Source organism: Colletotrichum acutatum (genome assembly GCF_030867785.1).
Source record: "Colletotrichum acutatum strain CBS 112980 chromosome Unknown BDZ83scaffold_120, whole genome shotgun sequence".
In the NCBI taxonomy this organism is placed as follows: domain Eukaryota; kingdom Fungi; phylum Ascomycota; class Sordariomycetes; order Glomerellales; family Glomerellaceae; genus Colletotrichum; species Colletotrichum acutatum.
In genome coordinates this window covers 6,444-31,438 of record NW_026849114.1, presented here as the reverse complement: position 1 = coordinate 31,438, position 24,995 = coordinate 6,444, and the positions used below count along the sequence as shown (strand labels likewise).

The window sequence follows — 24,995 nt, the reverse complement described above, 5'->3', positions numbered from 1 at the left end:
AGAAGATGTCAAAACCGACCAAGAGCTCAATCGTATTCTTCTTTCCCTCTTTAACAACACAAAAACCCCTCATCTCCCGTCTCTAAGACGACCCCCCCCCCCCCGCGCCCCGAATACGTGGATGAGACCCAACGAGGAAAAGAGGTAGATCACGTTCTTTCGGCTATTGTAATGCAGTACATGAACACCACCCAGCTAAGGATGTCACCCTCGACAATGAGAAAATCAAGAGGAGCGAATGGAAGGGCAAGAAGAACGAGCCGATACCTCCCTAGGGAGAAACTCCAATCCAGACGACAATGCGAGGATTGCGTCGACTTTTATAGATTATAACCGACGTCCGATGATGAATATGAAATCAAGTGTGAGCTTGATTTTGCTATCAAAAGACTATCCTGACAACACAGCTCGTCCACCAAAAGAAGGATCTCACTTGAAATCAAGCACTTCTAACATCCCGCCGCCGTCGTAAGCCCTAAGGCAAATCAAGCCTCGCCGTCCGTCAAAAGCGACAACCCAACCAGACGGACAAGCTACGCGTGAGCAAACAGACGGCGCCCCCAAAAACCCGCCGCTAGACAAATCGACGGCTTCACTGCCCGTCTCTCACTAATGTCACCAAAGCCAAAATCTTTCCGCAAGTCCGTGCCCTACGAGGGATCTAGCACCGGCAAGCCATCGACGTAAGAACTCAAGTAAGACTACCGTGTCCGTCATACATGGCTTCATCGATATGGAAAGAGTCGTAATCGAAAACCTGAAAAAAGGGGGCATCGATAGTACCGAAAGACGAGAGACGAATGGCGCGTTGAAAATGCCCTGCAGAATCCAACAAAACAGATCCTTAGCCAGTCTACTTCTTCGTCAGCTCTTCTCAATCAAGCCACGCCGCAAAGCTGCAGGGCTCGGAATCCTCTCATGGCGCGGGAGACTCCCATTATTCGACCGTATCGAAGATTGTTCCCAACCAAGAAAGTAAGGGTTCAGCAAAACCATTCGCTTCACAGCTGCCAAACACCAGAGATCCACTTGGAGCTGTCAGTTTGAGTTCAGCCGAACTCTCTCTGAGGCCTAAAGGGTTTTCTCACCCAACAAGTGTGTGCCGAGTTGGTGGTTCTGGTGACGTTAGTTCCCGAGCAAGCTCTGTTCGCCGTGGGGCCTCCAGGAAGCCTGTGCGCAGAAGGGTAAAGGGAGTCTCGACACGACGGGCTGCGTCGCTGTAGAAAGTTCTATCAAGGCGATTGGGGGAAAACCGGTTCATCAAGTAGTCGAGCTGCCAACGCATCAAGCTCTGGGCCAGCTGACTGTTAGTTAGCTAGCCCCATGTCTCAGCACAGCCCAGCCTTCCCGCGAGACCCCAAAACAGCCTCTTGGACTTTTAGTACGAAGCCCGGCGCGCTTTCCAACGACACGGGGTGTGTGGTCCTTTGGTTTCCAGCCATCGCGCTAATCCCGCGTCTATGGGAAATACGCCGGGCGCCACTTGCGGATAACGGGTGCGGGCGAGAGGGCAATTTCTTCGCTTTGGCTCCTTCGTCTGTGCGGCCACCCGTCCAACGACGACATATTCGGATGATGCCAAAGTAAATGTGAAAACTCTGGGCCTCTTCTCCTCCAACAACCGCCGTGCCGAACGTGAAGGAGTGTGAAAGCTGTGGGCGCTCGCACCTAGCCTTCATCACGTTACTCACTAGACTCAAAGTGCTGTCTGCGCACCCCTGCTGTCTCATCGGACCCAAGCCAATGGAAATGCCAAAACCCCTGTCTACTTGAAAAGGCCCCTGGTCGCGGGATCTCTGGCGGCTACGATTGGAGAGGGAACAGGGGCCACTGGTGGGCTCGTCGTTGGTTCCAGTCCTGGAAGCGAGAGAAGACCCCGGGTGATTTCATCATTGCTCGGGCTCACTCCTAGAGACCGTCGACTTGTAAGTCGATATTCGTGTCGATATGATGAGTTTGCTTTGTTGGAACGTTGAATATTCAGATGCTGCGTTGTCTTCGGAGTCAGCGAGACGATCCTGGCTTCACCGCCGCAAGTACCGGTGACATGGCGATGGATATAGACTCGCGACCGAGCAAAACCCAGAGATCTGCGATTCCCCAAGACTGGGAACAAGCCACAGAAGCAAACGGGTGCAAGGGTATCTGTGAGTGGCACAGACTCTTAAAGTGCAACCGAAAGTCGGCTCCGTTGGCACTGAGCCACCCGAGACCCGCTTCGCCGGACTTGAGTGCCACGTCACCAGCCTCACGACCCAGTGATGGCATGGGTTCCGGATGAGGCGTGTGGCGGAGTGCAGGTTTTGCAGGTTTTGCATGCTTGTTTGCTGGCTGGTTGCCTCACCACAGTACCTTTCAGCGCCACCGAAGACGCCATTGCGGAATTGCTTCTGCACCTCTGGCAGGGCCGCTGTCTCGCTTCGGCAGCAAGTTGGCCTTGACCTTGCGGCATACGACGCAGCCGCAATCGCAACCCATTCTACCAGGCCTTGGTTCAGTCCATTTTAGACGCGGCCAGCGCATAATAGTCGCCACAGTCGAGCTGCAGGTTTCAGCTGCTCTGGTATGGCCGCCGTGTCTCCATTTGCGCTTGATGTTACTGGGCATGTTGCCTGAAGGATCATGGCTCCTTGAGCTGTAAGTCTCGTGATCCCAGTCGGCCAGTTTTGTAGAGACACTTCCGTGCCCGCGTTCCATTTGGCTGGCCGACTGTATCGCTCAGATACCGCGCCGCTTGGTTATTGGTTGTGGGGTCGATCTAGCCTTTAGGCCAAGAGGGAGAAGGCCATGTTGCTATTCTCGTCGTTTCCTGCAGGCCGTAAATCATGCAGCCTGTGTTGCTTAGAAGCCGACTGCTGGCCAGGCGATATGCGATTCTGGTGGCAAGCCCGTCAAGCATCACTTTCTGGCGTTTCTTTTGACAAACTGATTGTTTATGCTGCCCACTGACCGCGCCATGCTCGTCAATGTGTGCAACAAGAGCTGTCATTTGCCTTGCAAGCGTAGGCTTCGAGACATTGGCAGCCCGTTGCGGGGGAAACGTTCGGGACCGGCCTAAAAGTCAAGATGAGATATCATCTCTGACTAAGACTCATGACGCCAGTATCATCTCCTTTCAGCATAATTATCTTGAAAGAGAAATTCGGTCGTGGAGTCGAAGTAGACGATTGGTGATGGACCGTTTCCGGGAGATGCGGGTAAGGAGAGACATGCATGAGGGGGAAATGGACCTTCAGGGACCAAACTTTGGTGGGTGAGAGATTGTGCTGGGTCGGCCAGATGATTGGCCCAAATTACCCATTAAAAGGCCAATGAACGACGGGGAGAGGGATCGCGCCCCTTCCTGCCCAGAAGTCCATTTCGAATAGAGCCAATCATACTATTGAGAATGCACCAGACCCCGGACCAAGAGAATAGTAACACTCCTCTTCCAATAGTGGTTGGATATTATACGCGACCGACGGGGGCGACGGTCGTTGCTCGAGCGGATCTGGACTTTGAATGAGACAATGTCAAACTCTAGTTTGCCCTGGAGCAAGGGCCTTGAAGATGGGTTGGAGCGTTGCACTGTCTGCGAATGGAAGACTTCCAAATGTCTTCCATCACCAGACTGCCGTATCGAGCCGACTCTCACCCCCAAGTCACCCCACGGATAGGCAGGCTGTGAAGCTGACTCTGCGGGCAACGGGCCGTATCAGACGACCGGGTCGTGGGTGAGATTGCAAGGACGGCGGGCCACTGGTGAGCGTATCATTGCCTGTTTTGCCAGAGAATATAACAATTGGGAGAATAGTTCGAATCCGTCGGTCCACTTTGCCCGGATCTTTTGGGACTATCTTGGATGAAGGAGGCTTCAAGGGGTGTGGCGTACCATCCATCTCCTATTAGCTTAGCAGGCCGAGAGTCCGGTTTACCAAGTTTAACGACACCCTCAAAGAATCCTAATTCGACTTACGAACAGACGAGAAAGCGCGTCTGGTTGTTGGTGGCTCTTCCTGGTCGTTGGTTCGACGACGCGTCGTTGAGGCTTTTCGCTGCAGTCATCTATCATGGCCATGTATGGCGTCCAGTACAAGTTTGCTACTACCTCGCCGCGGGGTCCTGCGTCGATCCTCCTGCGAGTGTCTCGATCGAGTTGCTTTGAGGACTGAGCGTTCCAACCGATGTTTCCCTGTTGGTTTCTCGAGGAGTAGGCCCGGAGAGTTGAGAGCAAATCAACGTGGTGCCGCAAAGCTCGTCAAGCCGGTTCAGTAGCATTCTCTGTGATTAGGTGTAGAGCATGTTTGTTGATAGATGATAGATGGCATGGAAAGTCGATGATAGTCTCTCGCTACGATTGTGAGGTGAGCTTGGTCTGTGTCTCTTCCGAGGCTTGTGCCCGCCCGAGCCGTCCCCACCATCTCGAGGGTCGAGGGAATTCTAGCCGAAGAGAGCTCATGGTCATCAAGGATGAAGCGCCGAGGCCATCTGGAAATGTCGCCAAAGAAGCGCCGGGCATTGGAGGAAGGGTGGGGCGTATGTGACAAGCGTAGCGGTAGCGTGGGCGATCAACAGGGAGGGTGGCACGAGAGCGAGACATGCAGAAACCTGTCCTCTCGGACAGCGTGAGAGTAAGACATGCAGTGGATCATTGATGGATGACATGTTGACGACAGTTGACGACGCTGGTGAATCAAGCGGTTCTGGCCTGTCTTGCTCGGTAGCAGGCGGTTGGACGGTGATGGTCTTCAGACATGGTGGAGAGAGACGCAGGGGAAAGGCAGGATAGAACAGAGGCGGGTACTGTGTCGAGAGGCAGATACGCAGCCACAGCGAGACCTGGTTGAATATGTGAGGGCTCCCATCCGGCACTTGTCGAGTGGGCATAGTGGATCGTATTGTTCCGCAAAGTTAGAAGTGACCAGGTGTCGAGAGGCTATCCGGAGCCTAGGGCTGGGTCTAGTGGATGTTGCGAAGCGTTGGTACCGTATGGATATCGCTTTGTGAGGTAGGGAGTCTGAGCGTTTTTGGGCTCGAAAGGACAAAAGGCATGGGTAGAAAACGTGGTGGAGGAGAGTCAAGGTCGAGAAGAAGAAAAAAGACATGGATGGATCGAGAGGCGACCGTTGGCCCCGCCTCACTTCATGGGCCACACTGACACTGACCACTAACACGGACCATTGGGCGATTGAGGTGCACGTTCCAAGCTGAGCCGTCTTGACCCGCAAGTACGTACCGACAGCCGGTGCGCTAGAGCCAGATTGGGGCAGGTGCATCCAAGACCCATTTTCTGGGCCATCTGTCCGCTCCCAGGTCCTTCCTGCTGCTCCAGTGCTCCTTCGTCTTCGGTCGCCATCGCTGCTTCCCGTCTAATTCTCTTCCAGTTCTTTCCCTTCCAGCGACAGGTCACGGGGTGTCTCTCCTTCCATTCCCTATGCCGTTCCTTCCAACAATCAATCCTCAACCTAAATCTGAGGTTTCCCTATGAAGGAAGGCACCTATCTTATAACATCATTTGGCGCTCTTGCCATTCACGGTCATCATCCCGTTTTCTCGTCCATTCCGGGTCAAAGTCCACCCGCCATCGCTGTTTCCCATTCGCAACCTGAAAATTCAACCAAACACATCCAGTCTCTTCTTCTCGCTCCAATTCTCTGTACGCCGCTACCTTATTCATTCGACAGTGACATACAGCGTCACCCCTGCCTTTCTCCGTCGATAACAGCAAACTCATTACTTTTGCCTTCTTACTCATACGACCAGGTCTGACTTTTCTACGGTACACTCCTGTCCGGTCTCGTCCTCTGATCTTTCTCACTCGTTCATGGCGGGGCGGGCCATCCCCCGTGAGCACTCGGTCGCTCCAAGGGCATTCCCAGCCGCCAGCTTTGGGCGTTTGCCTCCCCGCCATCTCAACTTCTCAACTCAAGCTCGTCCAGTGTACTGCGTAAGTGTCGCCGAGAATCGAGACTTGTTCCCGCCCCGAGTCCCGTGCCCTCCAACCCAAACGAAACTACACTACTACACTACTCCGTATACTACCGCCCTCGCCGTCGGTGAGCTCGTGGGGTAAGGTACCGAGTAGCGCATGCCAACTGGCGGTAAGCACAGCCATGCTGCTCGCCTAAATTTGAGTCACACGTTCTGTTCCCGGTTCTTCCCACGACGGCACATCACGATGATATTCCTCTCGATTTCTAAAAAAAAAAAAAAAAAAAAAAAGCATCAACATCGAATTCGACATGCCGGCAAAAGTCTGTTTCCCCCCTTTGAGCCCCCCTCTCCATTCTTCTTCCCCCCTCCCCAAAAGGCAAAAGGACCAGCATCCCAGAATCCCAGACGATGCAAAGGACCCCGAATGCGGACAAGGGCACGACAAGGGTTTGCGGCCCAATGACAACCTCGAGTCGCCTTGTCAAGGCTCTTTTCTGTTGCCATAGGACGAGCCGTGTATGCAGAGTCCAGGGCGAAAAAAAGCTACCCGCATGGCGGCGCAGTTGCAGTACGCAGTAGTAGCCAGCTTCGCGCCTCATCTCATGGCTGTTGATGCCAGGCCCCTCTCGAGTCCCCGACGTACTACTATTTTCTCGTCGTTTCTGGCCCATCAGGTAGTAATGGGTAATAGGTAGGCGACTCAGCTACCGTATCCCATTCTCGTCCATTTTGCCATTTTTGAGTCTTGACCCCCTCCACCTACTCTCTGCCTCTCATCGTCTTGCGTGCCTTTCTCAGCATTTTACCCTCTCGTCTTGGCTCATAGCCAATGTCTCTAGCCCCTCTTTCGCTCTTCGAGTCCCATCTGTATCCGTATTCTTCTCTAAGGTGTCTTGAAATACTCCCCAGCGGAGCCCGGAGCACCCCCTATGCATCGCATCTGCACACTCCTCAGGTTGTTTCCACCGCGACAGGAGTTCGCATATTGATGTTCACCCACTTCCCCCTTGCCGTCTTTTCCAGGCCTGCCGGGGGCTCTTGTAGTTTCTCTTTGCGTTTCCTCCATCTGTCAGGATGAGTCAACATAGCAATTGGTCCAAATTACTGTATGATCTGCTCCCTCCTGCGCGCGCGCTCCCTGTCAATGGCTGCCCAATCCCGAAGCGCCGTGCTCGGCGGTTGCAGCAGCTCACCTGACTTGAGCCCATGATGCGCAATTCTTGACCGCCGCGAGACCATGGCTTAAGAGAAATCCTAGTGTGGCCTGCGTAGGTATTGCATACCATGACATATTGCGAGAGCACAGCCAGCCCGGTATTCCAGAGACAAGGGTTCAAAAGCCATACGTGGGCAAAGAAGAAGAAGAAGAAGAAGAAGAAGAAGCAACTAGCACCCGACATCTCATCTATTCGCCCAGATAGATACCTAGATGGGTGCAGATGCAGCGATGCGAGAGATGGGATACTTTACGTAGTACGTACACTCACGCCCCAAAATAGGTACCTTTGGTTAGGTACCTTACTTCCATTGGGTTCAACCCAGACACCCCCCCCCCCCTTCTTGGTGTGCGTGTGTGCCTCGCATTCTCATCCCGGTACATCGTGCAGAAAGTACTGCTCCTGTCCCGCCGTCTGCACTCTTGCTGCTAGTCATATCCCTGCTCGCTGGACCCGGTCGCCGTTGTCCATTCACGTTGTTCCAGTAGACTGGAAAGCAACAAGCAAAGTGCAAGATACTTTGCCTGGATGAAGGTACTTCGCAAAAGGTAGATGGCATGCCCCGAAGTGGTGAGTGCCTACCCCGACGTATATACAATCCGATGTTGCCTTCTTTTGGCTTCGACTTGGCTACCTACCTTATTGCTACGTAGCTGTAGCTTCCATCTCTCTTTCTTTTCTTATTTTTGCCTCATCCCAGTGCTCCTTGTTCCTTGTCAAGCCCTCTTGCCACGCTGCTTCACCTGAGATCTATCTACCCGTCGTCTCCCATCTCCATATTCCTATCCGCCCACCCTCGTCCTCTCTCATCCATCTCCGCATCCATTTCACAACTTATCTCGACGACAACTCCCACCCAGCAAACCGGCGCAACACGGGTTGACTTGACTGTCGTCCCACGAAACGACAGATCACTTTCAACCTCTCGTGTCACCGTCATTCCTCTGTCACAAGAAAGAGGCTGGCTCATCTCTTCTCAGCAGCACCAAGGTACTATCCATCTGCCTCTCTTTCTGCCTGTCTGGACTCTAGGCGCGGCCTTCTCCTCCACCATCTTCGAGACCCCTCTGAACCCCTCCACCACCACTACAACCATCCCGACCGAATCGGCTCTCCCACGGCAGCCGCGCAACCTCGCACCACCCCACCACTTCACACCCTCACTATCACAATCCGGAATCTATCCCCCTTCTTCCGCGCCAGCCTTCCTTGTTGACAATTTTTTCTCCTCACTTCTGTTTACGACCTTTCTGAGGGAACCACACATTCACAATCTGCTGTGCTGCCCTCAATCATCCATCACTTCCCATATGACACTTGTACTTCTTGGCCAAGCCTAATCTGAAGTCACAGATCAAGGAACCCCTCCTCTGGAACCATTGTCTGTATCTCTGCCTTTCTGTTAGTCAGCCGCGTCCAAAGCCAGTATTCGTTCTCTGGTCTGCGAACTTCGTTCTGACCCGTTGGACAGCATCAGTCTTCGAGAAACACCACGTCGGACCAGCATTGAAATTTGGTCGAGGTTAATTAAAGCACCAGGTTACCCTCGCCGCCACCTCTTCGCCTCTGCGAGCTTCATCGCTGACTTACAGCCAGACTTGTAGACATAATTGTGGCAAAGACATGAGATAGTAAGGCTGCTGGGTTATGGTGGACAGGCCCAGAGGTTTCCTCTCAAACCCGGGATATCATGGCAACCCGACGCACGGCATTAGGCTTGCCGAGCCGCCCAGATGAACAAATACGAGCGAGAAGAGCCGCTGCTGCCGGATACATGGAGCAGAGCGAGGATTTGCCGAGCACCCCTCGGAGGATTCGCAGAGAAGGAGAAAACATTCGGATCGCCATTCAGCAACCGGTGCAGACCAAACCTGCACCGATGCCCCCGACTGCCTCTTCGCGGCGACCTTCCATTCCGATGCCTTCTACCCGGCCACCTTTAACCCATCAGACCCAGTCATGGAGTTCTAATAGCACGGCTCCCGAAAGACCCAGCCATGCTCCGACCATGTCTGGCTCCTCGACATCCGGCCAGTCTCAATCGAGTGTTGCCAAGCCGAAACGGAATGTACTGCGAAGAAAGCAGTCGTCTGTCACCCAAAAGACACCAAGCCTGCGCCACGATTCGAATACCGACTCAACCCGAGGAAGCTCATCTTCTTCAGCCCCGCGATCCCGGTCTTCTCTGGAACCTGCCCCCTACCACCTTGACCGCGGCATGACCGAGAGCCCAACCGAAATTCGCATCGCACACGTTATCGATCTGCCCAAGACCCAAGCGCAACCTGTAACGATTTACCCCGAGCTTGATCGATATAGAGAGATCTATGGACGACCCTCCACGTCTTCAGAGGGATCTAGCGTTGATTTCCTCCATAGGCTGGCCACGCACGATCTCCCACCCCCGACTCCCGTCTTCTCCGGCACCAGCAGCCAGTTGAGTGCTTTCAGTGGCAGCCCTTCCACTAGGTTCTCTGAATCAACTAGCCCGGGTCCATACAGCCGTGACACCACTCCCACATCCATGTCGTCACAATCGCCAGGGCTGGGGGTCCCGATGCGACTTCCTGTGCCCAGAGTGAGGCAAGTTAGTCCGGCAGTAACACGACCACCAGTCGCCCGGAGAAGAGCCGGCAGCATACCGAATGAGATGGAGGCATTTAGCGCTGACCCCCAAGGGCTTGCTGCGGTACGCGAGTCTCTGACATCGTCATCGTCAAACTCTACAGTTCGAGAAGGAGACCGCAAAGAGTCCAAAAAGAAGAAGAGGTTGTCGCCCCTACCCCCGAGCCTACCGCCACGGAAATCGTCCCAGAAGTTCACCAAGGATCAAGACAATGAAGAGTCTCCATCCAAGGCATCACGAGAGCCGGCTGTGCCAGTCATGATAGCCCCGTCAACCATTCAATCTCCCCCACGACGAACACCAGCTGCTTCACCCAGGGCAACCCCCCCTGCTCGTCCCAGCCGAGACAACACGCCGGACCTGCAATCCCAGCTGTTTGGTCCCTTGCCCATCATCCACAGCAACCTATCCTCGTCCTCCTTGTTAGGCGATAGGCGTGGGCCGGAGCTGCAGCCGCTGTCGCGATCAACGACTCCGTTATCATATCCAGACAACCCTCAGCAGACCTCTCGTTTGCCAGTAGGCAGAGAGGCTACACCGGCCCCGCGATCAGCAAATGCGGTGGATACGAAAAAGAAGAATGAAAGAACCGTCACTCGTACCCCGAGCCCCGGTACTTCAGCCTTTTCTCGGTTTCCCTTCTTTGGGCGGCGGTCTAGAACAGCGCCGGAGGTACCCCAAGTTGAAAAGAAGGACAAACCGGTTCGTAAGGGGCCAGCTGCCGGCACTGGGCATGAAGGTTACGGACGCCTGGGTGGTCTCCGAAGACGAAGTGGAAGTTCAGCGACCAACTTGGCCCGCCCTAGTCTAGGACCCGGTTCCTCTCAAGACAGCCTCAGCAGCAACCAGCCAACTGATCCTTTCTTGCTGGAGCGGATGAACCCCGTCATCATTTCCGGTGGAGGACTTGTCGACAACAGAAATAACAGCGTAGATTTGGTCCGGTCAGAGAGCTATCAAAGCCTTGGATACGCCTCCGAGGTGTCCACAACTTCCAGCATTGGGCGAAGCCTAGCCCCATCAGCCATTCCTCGAGGTGGTCCTCATCCCTCCCTCAGTCGTCGCCGTCCTTCCGACAGTAGCGATTCCGAAGCAGTGACTATGAAGCCCACGTTGGCGTTCAGGCGATCCGTTCAGCGCTTGCGTTCGTCTCCGGACCAGAGTCCACTGAAGCTCCCTCAGCCCATCAACACCACTGGGATCACGTCGCCGTCGATCAACAGTCATGATACAAGCATTCTTACGGATGATTCGCAATTCGAAATGCATAGAGAGGTCATTCGGGGCCGCATTGCCGCAGCCACTGCGACACCACCGAAGAAGCTCACCAAGCGTACACGCTCTCCAAGGAAGTGGAATCTCTTCAGCCGATCCCAGAGCCAGCCCAACACCAAGAAGTCAGAGAAGGATGCTGTGCCAGTAGCTGCAACCGTGAAAGTAGTACAGCACAAGCCAGCCGCCTTTTATACTCTGATGGATGGTTCCGAGCAGGAAGACTTTGGTACTCCAGACGTTGAGGAGATACTTCGCGAGGCTGAAGTCTTTGATCTTCCATCCCCTCCGCCTGTTCTGAAAGAAAGACGAACATCTTCTGCAAGCCAGACCAACAGGAGAGAATCCTTGAGCAGGCTTTTGCAGCCAACCAAGTCATCGCAGGCTCGGAGAAACTCGGCGACCGCAAAGTCGACTTCAATCCCAGCGATTCGGTCCATGAAGCCCACCCACACACCTCAGTCTAGTGTTTCGAAGCCAGCTGAACCGCGCCCAAGTCGCCTACCTCAAGTTGGCCGCATTCCCAAGGTTGTAACCTCTCGGCCAGAGCACACTTCATCGAGAAGCTTCTCTCGACCTTTCAACAGAAGCAGCATGCAGATGCCGCCGCAAGCCGCAAGCTTCAACCCGGATTTTGTTGCTTCGGGTGCGACCCCAACCCCAGAGCTTTCCACGCCCGAGCTGTCTCGTGGAGAATCTACCGCGACTAGCGACAAGACCAACTCAGATCCTCGTTCTTCTCTTGTTCCCATCAAGACGCCCGAGATGATACAAATCGGTAGAGAGTTTCTGGCGTTTTCTCCTCGAAAGAACTCCGAGTGCACCACAAGCACCGATTCCAGCAGTCTGGGCATGTACACACTTGCAGATGCTATGGCTTACGTGCCCGATCCGAATGCTCCTCTTGTCGAGGACGAGATCTGGGACGAGTACAACGATTTGATCGGCGACGTACCGCCATCTGCGACATCGTCAAAGGGCGCTCCGTTCCATCTCGAGACCCATGGCTCGCGAATGTCAAAGAGGTCTTTGAAGCCTCTCGAGTCTCCTACCATTGCGCCGTTGGCAAAGACTCTGGAGAAGAACGTTGAGGTCGAAGCGGGTGCTACAACGTCTAGTGTCTATTCTGCCGATATGACCGAACGTCTCAAGGCTGCTTTTGCGTTGAAGCCTGAGGGAGAAATCCTTGTACCTGTTGGCGAGATCCCTGCTAGGGTCATTGACCGCGAGAGCACTGAGCTGGCACGTAAGGCAACGGCCGCGTCTCAGAGAAGTAGCGGCTCGTCTCGCAAATCAAGGCAGTCCGACTGCAGCTGCAAGTCTTCCGAGGATGAGTCGCCGCTCTCTCAAGTCAACCTGCGTGTCGGTTCGATGACGGTCAGTAAGTGGTTGTCTTTTGGTCATGTGCTCTTCAGCCCAGCCCGGGACCAGCTTCTGGACGTTGTCGGCTCGCTGAAGCGTCACTCCATTCTCGTTGTCGATGGCCTTGGTAACGATGACTGGTCGTTCTACGCGGCAGAGACATACCCTGCTGCCACATTTTTCAACTTGTCGCCCCGCGCGCCATTGCCAGAGGAGCATAAGAACTCGTCAAGCTTTCCATTGAGTCCGCCAAACCACCATCAGATTCAGTACCTGTCTCAGATGGACAAGTTCCCCTTTGGCGCAGAGAGCTTCACCTCAGTGGTCTTCCGCTTCCCTGCAGCCGCGCCCGAGTCTCACTATCGGAACATTGTTTCGGAAGCACGCCGAGTTCTCAAGCCGGGTGGCTACCTGGAGCTATCGATACTTGACGTTGATCTCAACAACATGGGCAATCGAGGGAGGCGTACTGTCCGCCGACTGAAAGAACGCATTCATGTGAACAACTCAGAAGTCAGCATTGGCTCGTCCTCCGACCTCATTTTGCGCCTCCTCGGGCGCAAGGGCTTTTCCGATGTCAAGAACTGCCGCGTCGGCGTCCCGGTGGCGAGCGTGGTGACTCGATCGGAGAGCGGCAGCAAGAAGCCACCTGTCGCTGGCACCCAGAAGGCTAAGGAAGTTCGCAGCCTGGCCGAGATGATGAACGAGGACGGCGATTCGGCCGACGAGAACATCACCAAGATGGTGGCCAAGGTGGGCCGGTGGTGGTACAGCCGCTGCTATGAGAGCGCAGCGGGGACCATCAGCAAGAGCATCTGGTCTGATCGTGCTTTGCTCTCCGAGTGCGAGGAGCTACGAACAAGCTTCAAGCTCATGGTTTGCTACGCACGTGTGCCGGATAGGGCGCGAACCGCAAGTATCTGAGACTTGAAAGTCTCTTCATTCCTTGTTTGCTTCAGCCTGGTTTCCTTACTTCCCTCATTTCCTACCACAATGCACATGACCCATTTCAACGTATCTTTATTACAAAGGCATTATTATGGGAGATCCGGAACGGAAGAGGAAGCATCACAAGATCCAAGAGGGCGCGAGCCCATGATCGACTCTACCCCACAGTGGCTGAGTCTTTTACCCCCTTTTACAAAACGAAGCAGAGCAGCCGGTGAACACAGCACGGCGTTTGCGAGGGGGCTCATCTGATCCATTCATCCTTGAATGAGTGGGTATGGTAGTCCCTTCATCATCCCTTACTATCCATATTTCCTTACCATTTATACGCAAGCCATCACTGGCGAAATATGTAACACATAGTATTGGGTCTTGAAACCCGTGGTCCTGTATTTGTCGACTGGCTGTGCCGTGGCGAGAACGCCCCTTTCTCTTCTCTCATCCATCACTTTCACCACAAAAGCAAATGGCTCGATATTAATCTTCTCTTTCTTCAATCTCATCAGCGATAGGACACTCTTTGGGAGCGAATTAGCAAGGAAAGCTGGACTGGAATGCACTTGGAACGCAGTGTGGGTACGGATAATGTGATGGCTGGGCCGTTGCGCTTCTCTTTTTGGGCTGTCTCTCTTTCTTTCTCGCTCAATCGGAGCGCTGGGTTTTGGGACGTGGCATCATGACATCATGGCAAGGAACGAAATGAGAGAGACAGAGGATAAGAAGCGTGGTGGCTCGAGGGCCAACGGGGGAGGAAATTGGCAACGAGAGTACGACATGATGATTCATGTTGGATGTCTGGACTGTCCTTGAAGCGTTTTGCATCGCACGAGATACCCCAATCTTTTGGTAGCGGAAATGAAATGATCTGATTCTAATCATCTGTTGCCTCTCTTGTGATATTTAATATGTGCCATCTTAATTTAATGACCGTGTCGTTCAGATGGAGAGTGTCACTTGCCCAGCGCATTTAAGCCCGACGCTTCTTGCAGGCCGTGGCCTACGGTTTCCTTCCACTCCTGGGTTCAGAGGGTCGTACTTCCCAAATCGCAGCTTCCACCTCAGAGTATGGAACGCTTGGCAATAGGCCTTGTGGTGCCTCCCCCCGTACCTATTTGTCTCTCCAACTAGTAGGTACGCCTGTTTTCCCAGTTCACAACCCCCAAGCGGAATGGCAACGGCGGTGATTGCCTTTGGTGATTCAGCTTAGAGGGGAAGCTGCTGCTTCAACTTTGTCTTGGAGAACAAGATGCAAGAACGAGGTATTTGGTCTTCTCCCGAGGAGACATAAGACTCCTCTCCCTCCCTCCCGAGCTGACGTCCGTCTTTTCTTCTCTTCAACTTCACAGACACCATGTCGTCTTTCACACTTTTCGTGGCCATTGTGGCATTTATAATCTTACAAGGCAAGTGTTACATCTTCTCGTAACGTCGACTCGGGCTGGAGGTCGACCAACTTCGTGCGGAGACCCGCCAACTTCTTGCGAAGGTTGCCTGCCCTCATGACATGATGGCCGATCTCCTGTCCGAGCTCAACGTAGGGCCAATTTACGGCTGACGGAGACTAGATGAACGCCTTTTCCCGGCCGGGCTATCGATAGACCGGGGGTGGGGTGGTCGTGGGCCCCAGCAGAACGTTTCTCCCACCTTGCCGTGGGTGCTGGGCTGAGTAACCTCTCTCTGTCTTCTACCAGAGAGAGGTGAAACTAAGAGGAGAACATCGACCTATTCTTGTGCTTTTTGAACTCGAATCGAATCTCAATTACACAAGGTGTGTGTGTGAGTTCTCTCATTTTCCTGGCTTTCAGTTTGGCTGATGTTCTTGAAAGCAGATCAGCATCGAGGCACGGTCCGCTGCGTATAAGAACTTCGTTCTTTGCTCGAATCAACGTTCCTGATCCAAACTCCATCATTTCGGACACAGTCATAGGACTCTCGGAATTTGAGGATGAGTTTTGGGAATATGGTACTGTTGGTCATTTCTGGGATTATCAAGGGAAGTTGGTCGAGACGAGAGATCCCTCCAGGTGGCAGAATAAGGCAAGCGTACCAGGTCAGAGCAGCGGATCAAGTCATCTGTATTCAGCTCATGTGAGTTTATTCAGAAAGTGGTTCAGATACACACTCATACACGGCATCGTCCCCATATTTATAGAAACTCGAAGGGTGAAGGAAGCCCTCTGAACCACGACTTATCTGGTCGACACCGTGAATGAGACGCGTCTGTTGTTTTTCCTCCCCCCTAGGCAGGTACTGCGAAAGTCTGCTGGATACTTCACCTCTTCACTCCAAACCGCGCCTGTATTTGCCTTCTTCCATTCACAGGCTTTCCACCTCCCTTCTTCACCCGCCTTGATCAAAACTCCCAAACAACCACCGCGTTTTTCCCCCTCTTCATCTCGGGCCCATGCAGGCTTCTTTCCTCCTTCTGAAATTCCACTCTCATATCCATTGTGTCCCTTGCGATACATCTCTCGACAGCTTCTTCCTTCTCGACCGAGCGCGACCGGAACATACATCATCGCGACTCGATCGCCTCTTCAGCTATCCTTACCTGCTCATCCTTCGTCGTTCGTCATCTCATTGCGAAGATGAGCTCCCAAATTATCCGCAAGCGCAATGCCACCGGGGCATTTGCGACCCCAATCGATCCGCCTCAGCTTCGCGCTCACCCTCGCGCCCATCAGCAAAAGGACGACAACGAGAATCTCATTGATGAGACTGCCAAGATGGCAAAGAGGCTCACCGAGGGCCCCTCCCAGACCCAATGCGTTTTTGGCAATGAAGACATTGCCCCCGGCACCAGCATTGCTGGCGTCTCCGGCCGCCTTGGCGATCCCAAGCTTGCTTCGATGCAGAAGATGGTCTTCGACTCGGTTCCTGAGGGAAGTCAGGTCAAAATCATCTATCTCATCACCAAGGTGAGACATTTCATCTCATATCATCTCAACAAGCCTCATCGCCTTTCATTCCTGCCATATTAACGCGTGATGCCGCTGCTAATGATAGATAAAGGAGGATGGTAACAACGATCTCCGAGCTGGAACTGCCAACAATGCCGCTGCTGCACAAGCTGGACCTTCCGAGGTTAACCGCTTTGTTCGACAGAACAATCCGGTTCAGGACCGCGCTCGCGCCCAGGCCCACCAGCACATACAGGGTGAGGACCATGATGAAGAGGATGAAGATGTCTCCCTGCGGCCTAGAAAGCGTCGCCGAGCTTCCTGCCGAGTCTCTCCTCTTCACATGTCGCCTAGAGGCCTCAAGACCGAGAAAGAGGACGAGGAGGAAAGAGAGGAACTGATCAAGGAAGAGGTCGATGATGAGGTCGATGATGAGGTCAAGGAAGAGGTCGACGATGAGGTCAAGGAAGAGATCGATGATGAGGCTCTCTTCTTTGCAGCACCCGACGAAGTCATCAATCGCAGCATCTCTAGCTCGTACGCCATGCACAGAATGACTCCTTCCCTATATGGCCTTCTTTCTGGAAATAGCTTTCCGTCTCCGGCTCGAACCGCTCAGCCGACTAACGCCTCTGATAACAACGATGACAGTAACGAGGACGACGGCGAGGAATCATTCCAAGTGAGATACACTGGTGGTTTCTTTGAAGACTATTTCGTCGCACATGCCGGCGCCTTCCCCACTAAGGATCCTGATCCCCGTCTTTAGAGCTTGGATGATCTCGACTTCTCCGGACTGCATTGATGTACTTCTGGAACGGGACTTCTTTGGTCTGCAGGTATTGATTTGCATTCGGACGGACAGACGAGTGCTCTGGGCTTTCCGAAGGCTGTTCAACAAGGAAGGAATGGAGTCAATGGGGAAGAAAAATTGTTGGTCGCAACATGTAGTATTAGAACGAGAAGATGGTGAGAAGGGCTCGTACATAAGGAAGAATTGCAAGCTACCGTAGTTCACACAAAGCTACCAATACACTCTGAACCTGCAACCCTTTCATGGACAGTGCTTTGAGTGAACCCCTTTCGGTCTAGACTATATGTGGTAGATTGTCCGGCTTCATAGGCGCAAAAGATCAACCTCAACGGGATTAGCCTCCAAGGCAAATCATACGACGCGATATACTTTTTATAACTATATGGTATGTACAATATTCCCCGATTACTTATTTGACTTGATGTAGTGGTTTCGATACCAAAACTGCGATGTTATTCGGGATCTTAGACAATTAATCCTCACACGGAGGCGCCAGCCGGAAAGTTCGACCGCAGAGGTCGGCCGCAAAGGTCGAAGGCGGCCCTCAACAGGATCTAGACTACATACCTTTCGTAAAGAGAGCTCTGTTTGGAGGCAGCTAATCCAACTATCTGACGTTGCCAAGTGTGGTGCCCGTCGTTTACAGCCTCCGAATGCTGCCAGGGTCACGATACACCTTAGGGCCTGGCGAATACATGTTGCTGGTACCATAAACGGGTGCAGTCCAAGACTTGTCACTGGGAGACTTGTATGAACCGTAGTCATGCCAAGCATGGATGGTAATTTTGTCAGGATTTTGTCGGGACCGTGACCAACCATGACGGAATAATCTGTTGGACAGCGTGAACAGTGGCCAGTCACTTCGATCCCCGGCTGATTGACTGCCAATCTAACGGTGTTGCCGAATTCCGTGGGGGGGCCATACCGGGATTCAGGTCCGCCGGTGTGCCGACAGGTGCTCTCTGAGTTGAGTTGCCAAGTTTCAAGGCCCTTTTTATAAATTAGTGCTCGCTGAATATATAGTATGAACCTATCGGCTATAAATTTTGGCGTGGCGTGAAAAGAAGACCTGATCTTTGGACCTGGGTAAGGGCCGAACTCGAAGGTAAACGGTGACATGATCTTCTTCAAGTACTCCTGGTTGGCGGCTGTTTTGAGTCGTGTAAGCTTGAGTCCGAGTTGAATATGCCTCTCTCGAATTTCGAAACAGGGTGGAAGACATATTATTTGTTTATCAGTTCGGCAGCGGTCGATAGACGGCGGATGCCAAGGTATATCGTTCGTATTGATACGATGGAGCTGATGGCAGCCTCCGCAGACCCAGTGGTTGAGTGAGGTGAATGCCAAACCAGCCAAAAAGTCTAGTCTTTGTCTGACGGCAAGGCGAGTGAACAGCAGCCTCCAGTCTTTCTGGAGGAGGATTTGCATGTCTTTGCAGGTTTAACGCAGAATGAACTCATCATGGAGATCAAGATAGCTGATGATGTGAAACAGCATCTCATACGGAAGCTTCAAGAAACTCGGTACCGTGTATGTCTTCGGTGGACTCCGGTGAACTGAGTCCTTCGCAAGCGCCTTCCCCCTCTTCAAAGCCCCTCTCACCATATCGCGGCCCAAAAACAGTCGCCATACCACGCTTCCTTTCGTATCCTTCGCGGGACCAAGTCGGCCTCGCAGGGCCCGCACGACACCTCGCAGGCTACAATCATCCACCGCAGCAGCAGTCGCCCGCGCGGCGGACAGCACGCTCGCGTCGACTGTTGCATGGACCCAGTTCCACACGGTCCGGTACTCCTTTTTAACAGCTTCATAGTACTCTGCATGACGTGCTATAAACTCCTCACGAACGTCGTCGTGTGTGACTACCGCTGGCGCAGGCGGCAGAGGCTGCTGATGAGACCCGTGCGCCCTTGCTGATCTGGCCGCTTGTAACTTTCGAAAATACTGCTCTTTGAGTTGGTCCTGTCGCTATGAAATCAGATCATCGATCTTTGGGATAGAGAGGAACCGCTGTGTGGGATTCGAGGCGTTGAGTGGTGCCGTGGGGTCGATGTATTCCCAGATGTTATGTTGATGGGCCTGGAATTCTAGCTGTATTAGCCATGAAGGCCAGTCCTTGCGATATCTTAAGCGTGCCGTAGTTGGGCTATGTTACGGGCTAGACCCGATTAGTAGATCCGAGCCTTAGCCCGGATACTGCTACGGCTTACCGCGCCGCTTCCGCGGAGGTCTTATTTAAACGCTTTTCCTTTATAGAACCTCTATAGAACCTCTATTTTAAAAACCTCTATTCCTTAACTTAAATTCTATATATTAAAATCCCTTTAACGTAGACTTACGTAGGCTAGACTTTTAATATATCTAAGCTCCTCTTTTTATTTATTTTATTACCGATTATACTATATAATAAAAATAAATATAATTACCGACGTACCGCTAAGCGCCTAGCTAATAAGAGCTATAACATAGACCTAGGAGTAGATTATTTAAGGTTTATAAGAGCTAATAGAAACTTAAAAATAAAATAAAATAAAAAGAGTAGCGGATACGGTAAAATAAAAGCGCGAATATAAAAAGTCTAATAAGATTTTATAACTATTATAAAAATAGCTTTAATAAATAAATAGACCCCCTGCGCTTTTTATTAAAGAACCCGACTTTTATAAAACCCCTGCTAGTTTAAAAGCGCTTTTTAATAATAGAGCCCCCTATAAAAAGCCCTTACCGGACTTAGCAAAGTTTTTAAATAATAAAGATAAATATAATATTTAAAAAGCCTAAATATATAATAAACTTATTATTAATACGCTATTTTACTATATTAATAAAAAATAAAAATACCTTATCTTTTTATACCTCGCCCCTCGGGTTTAGAAAATAATAAACTAGTTCTATTATAAAAAAAAGAAAAATAAAAAACGAAGGTCTAATAAACTCTTTACGTACTTTTCGTAAATATATAGTAACTTTTATTAAACTAAAAACGCCCTTAACGAACTATTAACGATAATTATAAAAAAGGGTAAAAAGTTCGTAATATTTTTATCCCGATTTAAAAAAACCCTAGTTAACGTTAAAAGTTAAAAATAGCCCGCGGACGTTATAATTTAATACTTTACCTACGCTTTAGCTTTATAATTAAAAAAATATATAATCGCTACGCTTTAAAATAAGTCGTTATATACCGGCTTCTTTTATAATATTTAAATAGTAGCTAGTAATATAAAGGGCTACGACTTCGACTAGTATAACCCCTAAATTCCGGTATAGAAAGGATATTATATAACAAAAAAACGTATTGATAATAATAAAGATATAATTATAATTAAAATTATAAAGGCTATAAAGCCTAAGTAAAAAATAAAGTTATTAATAAAGCTAGAGACTCGGCGCTACTTTAATTATAATAAGGTCGGATATATTATAAAGAACTATAAATAAAAATAAAAAGCCCGCATAGTTTAAACGGCGTTTATAGAGTACTACGTAAAAGAAATAAACTTAAATAACGACGAATATTATTTAAAAAAAGAATAGTTCTAATATAAAATCGGGTACCGGAGCTTATAGATAAAGAACGGATAGGATAAAAGTTATTTAATTAATAACGGACTATAAATAGGCCTTCGGTATTATTTACCGCGAGGATTAATAAAATATATAAAACTTTAACGTTAATAAACTATAGATATAATATATATTTTATAATAAATTCTTAACTAGCCCGCCGTCTTTACCTCCTATATATAAATAGAACGAAGCGTAAACTTCGTAGATTTATAAATAAATCTATTTAAACTATAACTAAAAGGGTCGTCGCTTTCGATTTCGAAATTAATAGCTATATAAAAAAAGTATATATATATATTATTAAAGGCCTAGACGTAGACGTGTTTTTTAAAAAACCTTAAATAGAACGGAACTGCGTCGTATATAATATAGCTAAACGGTAAATCTAATATAAAAAGGGTAAAGTAAAAACGTATTTTAATAAATAAAAAAAAGGTACTATAGTATAAAAGATTTATAAAGTACGAAGCCTAGGAACCCTCTCTTTTACCGCTTTATATTATAAAGTTATTATAAAAAAAAAGCGCTAACTAAGTAAGTACGCTACGGGGATCTAGGTAATTAGCTTTATTAATATTAATAAGGCCTTAAAGTTAAAGAGCGAGACCGATTACTTCTCTTGGCTACTATAATAGATAAAGGAGGAATATAGTAACCTCTTTAAGCTATTTAAAGTATACCTCTTTTTACTAGCTCGGCTAGGAATCGACTTTATAATTAACTTTAAGCGGTAGTTTAATAAATAAAAAGCGCCCCTCCCCTAGGGCCCCCTTTATTTTATATCCCGCGAAAAGTTATTAATATTATATAATACCTTTAAAAACCTACTTAATAAAGGCTTTATTTAAGCTAGTAGCTCCTTTATTAAAGCCCCCGTTTTTTTTATTAAAAAACTAGGGGGCGGCCTATGCTTTTATTACGATTATAAAGCGTTAAACGTAATTATATAAAAGGACCGCTACTTTTTATCGTTAATTAATAAAACTTTTTAAAGAGTTAGTTTAATAAAGTAGTTTATAAAGCTAAACGTCGTAATAGCCTTTTATAAAATTAAAGTAGCTAAAGGGTATTAAAAAAAGACCGCTTTTTAAATATAGTACGGCCTTTTTAAATAAATAATTTATCCGTTCGGCTTAACCGGGGCGCCCGCTATATTTTAAAAATATATAAACTAGACTTTAAAAAAATTCCTCGATAACTTTATTTCTATATATATAAACGATATATTAATATATTTGAACGGATTAAAAGCGGATTATAAAAAGAAAGTATAATAAATATTGCGCGCCCTCGTAGCGGCGGGCTTTAATTTTAACTTAATTAAAAACGAGTTCTCTATCTAAATTATAAAATATATTAAATTTATTTTTAAAATAGGATAAAGGATCGTATACGACTTAAAAAAAGTATATATTATTTATAAATAGTTCGTATTTAAAATAGTAAAAGGGGTTAAAAGCTTTTTTAGCTTTACTAACTATTATTACGTATTTATATATAACTACTCCGCTATTATTAAACCCTTTAACGCCCTAATTAAAAAAGGGGCGCTATTTAAATAAATAGCTAAGTAAAACGCCGCTTTTAAAATATTTAAAAAGCGTTTTATATCCGCGCTTTTATTTTAAAATTTTAATTTTAATTTAACGATAATTATTAAGACCGATTATTTTAGATTTACGTTTAGAGGCTCTTTTATATAAAAGGATCCGTTAGGTATATACTGACTAATTACTTTTTATTTATAAAAGCTTACGCCCGCTTAATATAACTATTTAATTTATAATAAAAAGCTCTTTATTATAATATCCTATTTAAATATATAAAACGTAGAGCTACGAAACTCCTATAAATTTAAAATTATTATAAATTATAAAAAGTTAAAGTATTTTATATAAAAGTAAAAGTTAACCGAGTACTAAAATCGTTAAATAAAATAACTTTTATAATATTATTTTAAAATCGAGTACCGCTTAGGCTATTTATCGGCCGCCCTAAATACGCTCTCTAAGTATAAATAAAACGCTTTAATTAGCTAGGACGACGAAAGAAAAAGGGAAAGAATTATTTAAACGATTCTTAACTTTACCTAGCTAATAACCGGCGCAGTTTACTAAACTAAAATTATAAAAATACCCGAGCTATTTAAAACCGATGTTTTTATAAACGACGCAGAGCTTTAATAATAATAGAACGAAATAAAAATAAAAGATAAGCAATATTTTAAAATATATAAAGCAGTATTAAATAGAGCTAGGGCGCTCCTCCCTAAATTAGGCCTTAAATTATAAATTATAGAATACGGTATTAACGTACTTTTAAAACTAACTTAATAAAAAAGACTATAGGTCCCTAAATATAAAGACCCGGACTATAACGATAACGCACTCCGAATAGAGATAATTTAGCGCTACTATAAATCTTTAATAACGAACTACCCCGGTAAAAACGCTATTATAACTATCCTATCTAAACAGTTTTATTAACTAGGCTAGTTTAGTATAATAAAAAGGTTTATTTAAAACTATAATACTTATAAAAAGAGTACTATATAATAATAAACTAAACGCGGCCTTTTATAGCCTCTCGTAGTACTAAAATAAATAAAAAGCGACTTAGCGATAGACTTTATTACCGACCTCCCCTTATCGTTAAAAAGCGGCACCTAGTTTTTATAAATAATAGTTAACCGCTTTATAAAGTCCGTTATTTTCGAACCAATAATATTTATAAAAATAGAGGCCTATATAGACCGCTTTATTAATTACTATTTCTAATTTTATAAAATACCTCGGTCTATTATAAATAATTATAATAATAATTAGACTAGTAAGTTCTAGTGCCGATTTTATATAAAAATAGGGATAGAGCAGCATTTAAATACCGCTTTTTATTTATAAACCGACGAGTTAACCGAACGATTTAACTAAGAAATTAAAATAATTTTATAACGTATAATCGTATATATTTAAAATAACTAAAAGGACTAGCTATTAACTACCTAACTAAGCTTTAATAACCGAATAGCTTTAATAATAGAGCTCTTACTTTTTTTTATAAAGTATAAGTATAACGTCGAGCCCTTAAGGATTTAAAAAAGCGTATTAAAAGCGGTAAACGAATAAAAAATAAAAACCGATTTTATAATATAGAAATTTATAAAAGTAATAAAGTTCGCCTAGGCCGCTATAGCCGCTTCGTAAGAATAGATAGAGCGCTTAATTAACGAATAAAGAGCGCTAATAAAGCGCTTTAAAATTAATAATAAAGTATAATTATATATAGGTAATTATAAATCCCCTAGACCTAATAAAAAGTTAAATTAATTATATTATAAATATAAAATAGTCGAGGTTACGAAACCTATTATTATATAGCTTAATATACTTAGTAATATTTACTTCTATTTCTATATTAATATATTATAGTATATAGCGAACGACCCTTTACTAAGCTAATAGCGGATAGATAAGAGGCCCTTTTTAATTAAAAAAAACGATAGGGATTATTAATTAATTAAAAAAGTACTTATAGCGTAGTAAAAGTATATAGGCTACGGATAGCGAAAAAAAGTCCTCGTTAAATAAAAAAATTACTAAAAGCTAATATAAAAACCCCTATTTTTATTTTATTTAATAGACGTTTTAAAGGAGTTCGAACTACGCTATAAGCCCGTTAAAAAGTCTAATAGCGACCCGAGCTATTAAAATAAAATTAAAAAACGCTAAAAGCTTATAGTAATTATATGAATTATAATAATAATAAAAAAACGGGTATTAAATAAAAAGTAAAAAAGTAATTAAATTAAAGCCCGTAAGTTAAAAAACTATTTAGCCCTATAGGGCGTAATATAAAGCTAACGGTAATATTATAAATATAAAAAAGGGCTATTTAAGGTTTAAAAACCGAGGGCCGGCTACCCTTTTTAACCTAGGTAGGGAGAGGCTAATAACGAGCTATAGTTTAAAAATAGATTAATTATAAAAAAAGAGAGTATAAAAAAAATATTTATAGTAGCGTAAAAGAAAGCGAGGGCCTAGTAATATTTATTAATAGCGCGGGCCTCTTTTATAATAAAAAAGGCTATACTTTTAATAATAAGAGTAACGGTAGGGGTAGCGGCGGGGGTTATATAAGCGGGGGTTATATAGGGGGTAGGCGTTTTAATAACGGGGGAGGTAGTTATAGCGCGGGCGTTATAATAGACGCAGGCCTCTTTGTTTTTAGCCTTAGTCTAAGCAGCGGCGGCGATATATAAACGGCTAAAGGTACTTATAAAGTCTTTATATTAATAATAAAAAAAGAACGGTTAGCGATATATAAATAATAAATATTAAACGGATATATAACGGCTTCGAAAGCGGGGTTACCTA

At 47.3% G+C, this 24,995-nt stretch overlaps 3 protein-coding genes across 3 annotated transcripts; 2 read left to right on the top strand and 1 right to left on the bottom strand.

The window, feature by feature from the left end:
* Positions 1-8,648: 8,648 nt before the first annotated feature.
* BDZ83DRAFT_53937 (uncharacterized protein) lies at positions 8,649-13,371 on the top strand. Its single transcript, XM_060503389.1, has 2 exons — positions 8,649-8,669; positions 8,727-13,371. The coding sequence occupies exon 2, from the start codon at positions 8,821-8,823 to the stop codon at positions 13,312-13,314; it is 4,494 nt and encodes a 1,497-aa protein (XP_060360353.1). The 5' UTR covers positions 8,649-8,669; positions 8,727-8,820; the 3' UTR covers positions 13,315-13,371.
* A 2,555-nt stretch (positions 13,372-15,926) lies between these two features.
* On the top strand, positions 15,927-17,007 carry BDZ83DRAFT_655727 (uncharacterized protein; the record flags this gene model as incomplete). Its single annotated transcript, XM_060510817.1, has 2 exons — positions 15,927-16,256; positions 16,345-17,007. 2 exons carry the CDS (start codon positions 15,927-15,929, stop codon positions 17,005-17,007), a joined length of 993 nt encoding a protein of 330 aa, XP_060360352.1.
* Positions 17,008-17,242: 235 nt separating this feature from the next.
* On the bottom strand, positions 17,243-18,565 carry BDZ83DRAFT_53931 (uncharacterized protein). Its single transcript, XM_060503387.1, has one exon. The coding sequence runs from the start codon at positions 18,478-18,480 to the stop codon at positions 17,458-17,460; it is 1,023 nt and encodes a 340-aa protein (XP_060360351.1). The 5' UTR covers positions 18,481-18,565; the 3' UTR covers positions 17,243-17,457.
* Between the last annotated feature and the right edge of the window lie 6,430 nt (positions 18,566-24,995).